This window comes from Cajanus cajan, chromosome 11 (assembly GCF_000230855.2).
Source record: "Cajanus cajan strain Asha chromosome 11, NIPB_CcT2T_4, whole genome shotgun sequence".
NCBI classification, from domain to species: Eukaryota; Viridiplantae; Streptophyta; class Magnoliopsida; order Fabales; family Fabaceae; genus Cajanus; species Cajanus cajan.
Genome location: NC_138527.1, coordinates 30,061,584 through 30,071,847, shown reverse-complemented (window position 1 = coordinate 30,071,847; position 10,264 = coordinate 30,061,584). Strand labels below are relative to the sequence as shown.

Below are 10,264 nucleotides of genomic sequence, written 5' to 3'. Positions count from 1 at the left end.
TTACTTTGTCCATCCACTGCACCACATTGTTAGGCCACTCTCTTCAATACTGAATTGCTGAATATTCAAAGCTGGGTTGGCCTTGGCAAGACCATTAAGTCAACTGAGTTTGGTGAGCCTCTTATTCAACCAAATCCTTCTCTAAAAGTGTCTTCAAAAATGGAATTGGTACCCATTCTTGTTTTTTTAGGCCTTCGGATTTATTATTTGTGAAAGGCTGCTAGCATTTCATAATCACATTTGTATTTATGGCATTTGAAAAAGCCATTGAATAAAGATTGTACCATTTCAAATCTGTACCTCAATATGTTTGACTTTGTATAAACGTTTCCTCTTATGCATTTCAAATCATTGACCAAATCTTGAATGAACATACCAAATGACTATAACATTCCTAAACTGCATACGTTACTCAATTCAGGGATCAGGGTCATGTTGGTCATTGCATCTGAAATGGGAATACAATACACCTAATAGTAACTGCTTACTTCTATTGAAAATTTCAGCGAGCAAACCCAATAGCACAAGACAAAGAAGGACAAAAGTTGCAATGATCATAAAACATAAAACGTACAATAGCTTTGTAGAAACCTCATTGTTATTGTGATCTATGTTCCTCAGCATTCATGGCTTTGAATGTGATGCTTCTTCTTATTCTGAGCCTTGTTTTACAAGGTTTTGTAATACCAACCTGTCATAGCCAGACCAATACACCTCAGAACATTGAAACTTTCTATCCAACCCAAACTTCTGAACCAACCCTCACAACTCAACCTCCTGAGCTACCACCATCACCAGGACCAGTGGCTGCAACACAAACTTCTTCCTCATCATCCAGTAGAAAGGTAGCAAAAGCTGTGGCTGCAACTGCAGCAGGTACTGTAGTTCTTTCTGGTATGATTTTCCTCTTGGTTCAAAGGTGCTTCAGAGCAAGGAGGAGAAAGAAGGTGACAAACACTGCTTCTGCTGCAGAAAGGCGTGTGGTGCCTCAGGTACACGTGTTTGAGAGAATGGAGGGACATGTCAAGGGATTGATTGTTGATGAGGATGGTTTGGATGTGGTTTATTGGAGAAAGCTTGAAGGTAAAAACACAACAGACAAGGATTTCCAAAGGGGGGTCTTGCATAGCCCCAAAGACAAAGAAGAATATGATCATGGGAAAAGATCTGAGTCCATTCAAGAAATTTCTCTCCTTAGAGAGAGACCTTCATCTTCCCACATGAATATATTTCCTCCAGAAGATTCATATACAATCATGAGTATTCCACCACCTGCTCCTCCTATATTTCCTCCAGAAGAGTCACCATATACAATCATGAGAATTCCACCTCCTGCTCCTCCTCCTAATGTTCCTTCATCATTTGGAAGCTCTTCTACAAAATCATTTTCTCCACCTTTTTCCCCTTCATCACCAAAACCATTCTCCAATTCTTTCTCATCAATTCCAAAAATGACAAATCCTTCACCACCTCAAACAACTCCTGATAAAAAGAATCAATTACCAACACCAACACCACCACCACCAATTCTTGGTGGAAAAAGCTCATCACCACCACCAATCCTTGGTGGAAAAAGCTCATCACCACCACCACCTCCACCCCCACCAATCCAAGGTGAAAAAAGCTCAGCAGCAGCAGCAGCAGCAGCACCCCCACCACCACCAATCCAAGGTGAAAAAAGCTCAGCAGCAGCAGCACCACCCCCACCACCACCAATCCAAGGTGGAAAAAGCTCACCACCACCACCACCACCTCCACCACCACCAATCCAAAATAAAAAGAACTCAGCAGCACCACCTCCTCCACCACCAATTTCTGCTAGAAAGAGTCCAGCACCACCTCATCGTCCATCAAAGGCAAGTGGTATGAAGTCATCATCAAAACCACCACCTACCCCTATTGGAAGTGCATCAGTTACCTCAAGTAAGCAAGGCAACACTTCACCTGAGGTAAAACTGAAGCCCTTACATTGGGATAAGGTGAATACCAACCTTGATCACTCTATGGTGTGGGACAAACTTGGCCGTGGTTCTTTCAGGTAATCTTAATACACTAGATTTTGTAAATATCTAAATTTTGATTCCTCCATTTTAGCATTGGCTGATGATGATTTCTTGAACTTCAGGGTTGATGATGATCTTATGGAATCTCTCTTCGGGTATGTTGCCACCGGCCGAAATGATAATACCCCAAAAGTAAATAACTCAATCAGTCCTAGAAAGGATGGTTTGGCTCCATCAGCAAATGCTTCCCTTCTTGATCCCAGAAAATCACAAAATATTGCTATTGTTTTGAAGTCTCTGGCAGTCTCGCATATGGAAATTATTGATGCACTGACTGATGGTCATGGTCTTAACACAGACACCATTGAAAAGCTTGGCAGAGTAGCTCCAACAGAAGAAGAACAGATGCTTATACTTGCATATGAAGGAGACCCTTCAAAACTTGCTGCAGCAGAATCTTTCCTACATCACATCCTCAAAGTTGTTCCTTCAGCATTTAAGCGCTTGAATGCTTTATTATTCAGGTTGAATTATGATTCTGAAATGGTAGAAATCAAGGAGTTTTTGCATACCCTTGAGCTGGGGTGCAAGGAGCTTCGAAACCAAGGAATTTTTTTGAAGCTTCTCGAAGCAGTGCTTAAGGCTGGAAACCGCATGAACGCAGGCACTAACAGGGGTAATGCTCAAGCTTTCAACCTGGCTTCTCTAAGAAAGCTCTCTGATGTCAAGAGCACTGATGGAAAAACAACATTGCTCCACTTTGTGGTTGAAGAAGTAGTGCGTTCTGAAGGTAAACGCGCCGTACTTAACCGCAATCACAGTTTGAGTCGTAGTAGCAGCAGGAGCAGCAACAACAGTGGAGACTCGGAGAACTCTTCTGCTTCAAATGAACAAAGACAAAAGGAATATATAACACTAGGATTGCCAATTGTAGGAGGGATCAGTTCTGAGTTTACCAACGTAAAGAAGGTTGCGGTTGCAGATTACAACAGTTTTGTTGGCTCAATCTCAGCGCTCTCAGCCAGGATAGTTGAGACTAGAGAACTTGTTTCCCAGTGTGGAAATGATAAGGGAGGAAACTTTGTGAGAGAAATGAACCATTTTCTTGAAAATGCTGAGGAGGAACTTCGGTTAGTGAGGGAGGAGCAAACAAGGGTAATGCAACTTATGAAAAGAACAATAGAATATTATCAAGGGGGAGCTTCAAAAGATAGTGCACAACCTTTTTATCTATTTGTCATAGTTAAGGATTTTCTGGGAATGGTTGATCAAGCATGCATTGAGATTGCTCGTAACATGCAAAAGAGGAAGACACCTAAGGTAAATTAAGGAATAACACTGTAATAGTCTGCAGAGGAACCAGCACAAAGAACATTTGAAACATTTGAGGTTTAACATTGCAGGTTATCCAAGTCTAGCATTTGCCTAACAAATTTAACCATTTTTATTGGACCATTTGCCTAATGGAGCTGAAGTGCTAAAAGACAGAGTTCAAAATGATAACATTACTTGCGTTGTTCCATTCAAGATATAAATGAGATAGGTCCCAATTTGTGGTGGCTTATAAGAGAGAACCTTGTGCGGCTAAGTGCTATCCATTGAAGGTTCAGAAATACTGTGAACGCTTTTGCATTGACAGGTACAGTTTGTGTCTGGCAAATTCAGAAGTTAAAGCCATTCTTGTAATGTTATCAATTTTGCACAATTTTGTACAGAGAATTATTGTTCTTGAGCATTTTTAAGTCTCGTGTATAGAGATTTCGGATTCTTTTGTCATCAACCGGAAGTCCAGATCCTGCTCTGTTTCTTCTCATTTTCTATTGTATTTGTAAGTTTCACGAATGAATTTTCTTTCATTTAACATAGTGACGCTAAGTAGTTGACATAGTAAACTCATAAATCTATTGGTTTGGTGGTTGTAATACTTGTTTTGGAACATGAATCATATTTTATTTTCATTTATGTTAAAATAATATTTACCATATGGAAGTCACGTCTTACGAACATACATTTGAAATACTTTGTAAATCATATGTTACGGGCAAAAAAAATAAAAAAATTAGCACAACTCACAAAGGTACTGATCTAGTGCATTGAATTCATGTCATCAATGATTTTATTTTAACTTAACTCATGAAGACATTGAATCAGATTTGCTTTTGCAAAATAGTTAATACTCAGCAAATTTGGAATTACTATCTTAGCTGCATATCTCTCAGTATGCGTAAGAAAATATTCATAAATTGACTTACCATTGACAACTATATCTGTAAGTTTCTTTTAGCAAGTTTACGTTTTATTATGAAGGTTGGGTGGTTTTAACATTTCAGTGACAACTGTACCTGCTTATACATGCATTTGGGTACACGCAGTGTTAAAGCATGTTTGAAAACATGTTCGTACACCCAAAAATTTCACGTTCATGGTCTGAAAAATGAAAAAAAAACATGGTGAGTTCAACTTACCATGATTTGTAGAAGCAACAAATAGTTGCTTTAGTAGTAAACTCATCATGATTTTTATCCACAATGAGAAAAATCACATTCATGATCCGTTTCCAAACATGCACGTGGACAACTATATAACCCTATAAAGTAATACAAATTTTAATAGCGGGTGTGTGGGAAAGAAAGGATAATATATATATATATATATATATATATATATATATATATATATATATATATATATATATATATATATATATAAGTAGGAAAGTTTTTCCCTTGATGCCTTTCTGTACAGGTGTTCAAACCTCCATATTGCTAGAACGAGAATTTTTCCTCGTATAGGTAGCACAGCCAGCAAAATTTATTTTCGATTAATGTAATCTGCATTGTGTAACCCACTTAATTAGTCCTTTCCCTTGATTCTGAAAATACTTCAATCATGTTTCCCAGTGTAACAAAGTCTTGCATCAATGCACGTGAATGGGGAGATGGGTGAGTTGAACTCTACTGATCGACAAGGTTTATATCACCTAAGCTTCTTACAGATTTATGGTCTACAACGAGTTAAATAACATATAAATCACCCATAGGACGGGTAAAGAAGAAAATTGATGCCACCAATTACAAAGATATATGCACATTTTACATTACATACATTATACAATATTATTCTCTAACCAAGATATAGCCTAGGAGACTAGGAGGGGTGCGAGTGCCTTCTCCTTTCTCTTACTCCTCACAATGTTCACAAGCTCCTATATTTTAACTAGAGGATTGCTCCTCTGTTGCTTACTAAACAAGAATATCATAGCATTGAACTGTTTCCATTAACACTTCCCCTGAACATACAGATCTACCTGACACACTGATGTATTTAACCTCTTTTCTCCTTCCTTTACCATTTGTGGGGCCATTAAGGGTTCTAAGTTTTAGCATCGCCCTGCATGAGTAGAATGAAACAATAATAGTTAATGGAATAGGCTTTTCGTCAATCCCTTTTGCACCCCCCTCCCCTTTTTCCTTGGTACATATTGATGTAATAGATATAACATAATAGCACAATTTAGTAATGTTTATAGAGGTCTAGTTTTCTAAAAAAGAAAGGCGCACTATATAACATCATTGCAAAATTTCTCTAAATTAATAAATAAATCATGCCTCAGGGCTCATTTAATGGGATATAATTTGGATTGTTAATGAATATCTGAAAAAAAAAAAAAAAAAAAAAAAAAGCAGAATCCAACTTGGACGCCTAGATTTTGTATTTGTTGAATTTAGGAAACCAAAGGACATCATTAACACGTTTAGAAGGGAAATAGTAGAGGTTAGTAATGACTGACAAGATATCCCGGAACACGTTGATAAGTTGAGATCATACATTCTTAGTGGGTACTGTATTCCTAGAAATGCTATTAGAATGTAGTATAATGTAAACAGGAACTTTTATTATTATGTCTGGTATGACCCACAAACCACTGTTTATTTGGCAGAAAACAGGTTTATTTTTCAGCAAAAAAAAGTAGAAAAAAAAAACTAGGTCCCCTAGATCTCCCTAACTGGCCGGTCAACAACAACCAGACAGGCACCAATTATAAGTTGAGGAACGCAAGTTTTAGCTTACTTGAATCAAAAGAAGTTTTATAATTCTAGTCATTTTTTTTTGCATGTTTCTCCGGAATGCGATCAATCAATAAAAATAATAGTAGTTGTTTTTCAGATTGTTTTATAGCATTAAATAAAAAGAAAAGAAATAGTTAGTTGTTACCCCAGAGATAAAAAAGAAGGTAAGAAACAGTCAGTTGACAAACATTAACTGCAATTTATGTAGGGTACATCAACATGTATCAGATCAAATGCATAGCATATTATAATATTGGCATGTACCTTCTCTGGACGACTTTTCACTACTTTTTGACCACGGTAAAAAGCAGGTAAGGGTGTGCCTTTGACATTATGTTTTAACTTTTTCATCTCTGCCTCTTTTTCCTCCTGTGTTGGGGCATACAGAGTTCAGATAAGCCATTTATTCTTTATATATAGATGAAAATAGCAAGGACCATCTAAAAACCCCAGATCACCGATTCTACTGATTAGTATCATTATGCTTATCTTCAAAGTTTAAAACTATTATCTATACACTATAAATATAAATATATAAATTTATGCAAACACACTTAAGTGAAGCCAAGCGCATGATGGAATGTATGAAATGCTAGTCATTCTAGAGAAACATTCTGGAACATGGAAGAGTGCCATTTACCTTCAACTTTGATTGAGGACGCATTCTTTCCACCCCTTTTGTGTTAGATTTTTCCTCTATTTTTCTTGAAGACTAGTTAAGAAACAAAAGGTGAAAAAAGGCAGTGTTTGGTCAGTTGAACTATCATAATCTAATGAATATTGTTCGTATTGTAGGCACTGGAATGTGATAGTAAAACATCAAGAGCTAGTCCTACCTCTTTCCCTTTCTCTGCTCTAATGTTACTTTTTGGGCCCAAAGTATTTCGTACGACATTTCCACTTTTATCCAGACTCTCAACCTTAGTTGGCCTATTCAACAATAACATCAAGAGGGTCAGATTGAGAAAATTTCAACTTATGATGAAATTTCAATTAAAATTACAAGGAGATATTGTTGGATAAAATCAGAAGTAATAATATATATTTGAACCACTTGTATAACAGTATCTCCCTAACTTTCCCCATTTATTCTATCCATTTATCTATAGTTTTCTTGGTTAGAATTCTTCAAAAGAAATCTACCAACAAAAACATGATGTCATCAGATGGTATCTTAAGCACTTATCAATGCAGATTAAAGGAAATGAAACATGTGCAAATGAAAACACATCATAATGCAGATTAAAAAATTTACCGTCCATTTTCTTTCCTCAAAGCTGTAGATGTTGGAACCTTTGACACGGTCCCTCTTGAAGGAACCTACCCATAAAGAGGAAAATATTTTTTAAAATCAACATGATTTTTTATACAGTTAAAATATGCCCGTTTATACTGGATAAAAAAAAATCTGAAAACAATAAACAATTTTTCATTAAGATTTTCTAATTACCTGTTTCTTTATCAAAGATCTGTCTTCACCAGAACTTTTTTGCTGGTTGAAACTATTCTGGAATGTCTTAAATGCTCGTTTGACTATGTCCTTATCCCCCATTTTCTCCATAATCAAAGATCTCCTCATGGTAGTGTGAGGAGCTGGATCCGGATTACTTGGAGCCAAGCTCATGGACATGTGCAAAGATTTGTTAGCAACTTTTCTGCTCTCCCCACTGGAAGCAATTTGCCTCCTAGTTAAAGATGGAGAATTTCCCTTCTTAGTTGAAGAAGTCGGTGTGACTGTTTTGGTAGGAGTTGGTGCAGGCTTTGAACTTCTTGGTGTGGAAATTTGGGGTGCCTTAGCAGTAGGTAACTCTGACTTCTTCTTAGTCTTGACTGCATTGCTGACCCTATTCACAGATTTAACCTGTCCAAAATAGATGCCGAGAAATTAAAAAACAGGCTAACCAAATAGCTAAGCTTTAAGAAAGAACTTGAATTTGATGGATATATGAATTAATTCAAACCTTAGATTCCTTTGGATGATCCAATTTCACATCTTTTGCTTCAATTTCTGAAGCCTTTCCTGTCTCCTTGTACACAACATGTGAAATTTCCTTCACATCTTCAGCTTCAATGTTAGGATTTTCTTCTTGTTTCGTGCATACATCTTCAGGTTCATATATCTGGAAGAAACTATGTGAATGTGATCTAGTTTCCGGTTCTTTATTCTCAACCTCAACTGATGAACTTTGGTAATCACTTGAAACTGCAACTTGCTCCGCAAAATCGTTAACAATGGTCCTATGGATCTCAGCAGAACTTTGTTCTTGCTGAACCCCTTCATTGGAACCTTGAGTGGTGGATACATCAAGTTCTGCATCAGTGTTACCACTCAGATCTATTCCACTTTGATCTTGTGATCCGAAAGAATCTTTCTCCCTTTGCTTCTCTTGTGCCAGCAATTCGGCTTTCCGAGCAGCAACCTTCTTGTAATGGGCTTCAAAGTAAGCTTTCTTCTGGGCCACTGATCCAGGAGTGGCACACTTCTCAACCTCTTCTAAGTACTTGTTGGGAGAGAAAGAGGACCATCTCTCCCATGACAAGGAATCGTTCTCAAATCTACCAAACGAAACAGACACTTGCAAAGATGGATTGGAAGCAGCACTCTCTCCCATCTGCTTCAGTATCATGGAAAAAAACAAAAACTTGAGTGCATGATTGCAGACAACAACACAAGGACAACTCACAAACAACACCAAAAAGAGAACAGGATTTTAACAATCATAATTTGGGACGTGATCCAACCAGAGAGCAAGACAGATTTGCAAGGAACAATAATGTAAATATAAAAGAATCAATTTCTAATCTGAAAAAACCTTAATGAAAAATGGGTTCACCTTATCTTCAAGCACTGTTTCATCCACAAGAAATTCACCCATAGAAGTAAATTACTTCTTAGCCACAACCCCAAAGACAGAAGCTATGCACAGTATAGCCTGCAAACAAGCAACCGGAGACTAATCATTCCTGGATATCTCACTGAAAAGACCAGGAGTAAGAATGCTCACAATAGGACAAAAAGAAGAGTCTAAAATAATTTGCAGCAAATGATGAGGAAGGGAATAGCAGGGACATGTGCATGTGGATTTTCGAGTGAGAGAATACTCATTTTTTTCCTTTACATCAATTTCTATTTCACTTCTCTACAGTAACGAAACCCTTTGTCTGCTTGTGGTACTTCAGGAAACTCCTAAGATGAAAAAACCCAATCATAAACAATCCAATATCCCCCACAAGCAAGAATTAGAGCAAAGTGCTAAATTTCTTCAGGGTTCAAGATCACAACTGTATATTTTATTCCTAAAAGAAGAATTAACTTTTAATGGTAATAAGTACCACTCCTTTCTAGTGAGGGGCCAAGGTTGAATCAGTTTTGATTAGACTTCAGGGATCACAAGGACAAGACATAGAGCAATGAAGGGAAAACCTGTACATGGTAAAAACTAAAATAAAAAAATGGAACAAAAATATGCTATACCATTTTAGCAAATAATTATACGGATAAATGTGATTAGTTGTCTCAATTTATTCACAGAACTTCAATTAAACGAAGTGGGCATGCATTGAATAATAAAACAAGGAGATCACAAGTCAAGTCACAACCATACTTGAAAATCTTCCTCTAATTAAACTAACGAATATCTCTATACTAGATGGTTCAAAGAAAGAGACCCAGTAACAATAACCCCAAGGCGGTGATGATTAGATCAGATCAACAATGCAAGGCAAGAAAGGAAGGCCCACATCAACAAAAGCTGAACTATTGTGCAGCGTTTGGAAAGGTTGCATGTGACGGGTCTCAATTTATTATACATGTCACTTGGGCCACATGTGGACCATTATTGAATTAGATGAACATAATCCAAAATATATATCATACCATCTGTATATATAATTATGTATATGGAGTTTGTCATTACTAATTACTAATCTCGAATTTGAGTCACTAATATATTATATTAGTAATTTTGAATTTAAATCATGAATATACCATATATTAATAAATACTTTGAAAATAAATTTTATCATCTGATCTTATCTTGTCTTGACGAATAAAATGGTCTCTCAGAATATTTAGTTGTGGTGTACATAAAAAAAAAAAAAGGGTGTTAGTCCCTACAACCTCAAAGAAGAACAAAAACAATGTTGTACTAGCCCCTACTACTTCAAACGACAGCGTTTGAGTTGTAGAGT

The 10,264-nt window shown here is 36.8% G+C and overlaps 2 protein-coding genes across 9 annotated transcripts; one reads left to right on the top strand and one right to left on the bottom strand.

Annotated features, from left to right (window-relative positions):
- Positions 1–270: 270 nt before the first annotated feature.
- LOC109800353 (uncharacterized) lies at positions 271–3,992 on the top strand. The gene is made up of 3 exons (XM_083066647.1): positions 271–2,038; positions 2,126–3,323; positions 3,407–3,992. Exons 1-3 carry the CDS (start codon positions 627–629, stop codon positions 3,419–3,421), a joined length of 2,625 nt encoding a protein of 874 aa, XP_082922773.1. The 5' UTR covers positions 271–626; the 3' UTR covers positions 3,422–3,992.
- Positions 3,993–4,950: 958 nt separating this feature from the next.
- LOC109801472 (neurofilament heavy protein) lies at positions 4,951–9,889 on the bottom strand. 8 transcript variants are annotated; one of them, XM_029271593.2, is made up of 9 exons: positions 9,743–9,889; positions 8,908–9,006; positions 8,035–8,688; positions 7,524–7,934; positions 7,329–7,393; positions 6,910–7,003; positions 6,714–6,785; positions 6,338–6,442; positions 4,951–5,393 (listed from the first exon to the last, which is right to left on the bottom strand). In XM_029271593.2, exons 2-9 carry the CDS (start codon positions 8,947–8,949, stop codon positions 5,376–5,378), a joined length of 1,461 nt encoding a protein of 486 aa, XP_029127426.1. In that variant the 5' UTR covers positions 8,950–9,006; positions 9,743–9,889; the 3' UTR covers positions 4,951–5,375. The 8 variants fall into 8 exon arrangements, with proteins under 8 accessions (XP_029127426.1, XP_020218136.1, XP_029127429.1 ...); XM_020362547.3 differs by having other exon boundaries at positions 8,035–8,685; positions 9,743–9,888; XM_029271596.2 differs by lacking the exon at positions 9,743–9,889 and adding an exon at positions 9,549–9,680.
- Between the last annotated feature and the right edge of the window lie 375 nt (positions 9,890–10,264).

Bases quoted from the DNA above. Each gene is read 5' to 3' on its own strand.
- LOC109800353 (XM_083066647.1), top strand. From the start codon at position 627: ATGGCTTTGAATGTGATGCTTCTTCTTATTCTGAGCCTTGTTTTACAA. The intron at 2,039-2,125 runs GTAATCTTAATA...CTTGAACTTCAG, and splicing joins CTTGGCCGTGGTTCTTTCAG to GGTTGATGATGATCTTATGG.
- LOC109801472 (XM_029271593.2), bottom strand. From the start codon at position 8,949: ATGGGTGAATTTCTTGTGGATGAAACAGTGCTTGAAGATAAG. The intron at 7,394-7,523 runs GTAATTAGAAAA...CTTTATGGGTAG, and splicing joins GATCTTTGATAAAGAAACAG to GTTCCTTCAAGAGGGACCGT. The intron at 7,004-7,328 runs GTAAATTTTTTA...ATTGTTGAATAG, and splicing joins TTGAGGAAAGAAAATGGACG to GCCAACTAAGGTTGAGAGTC.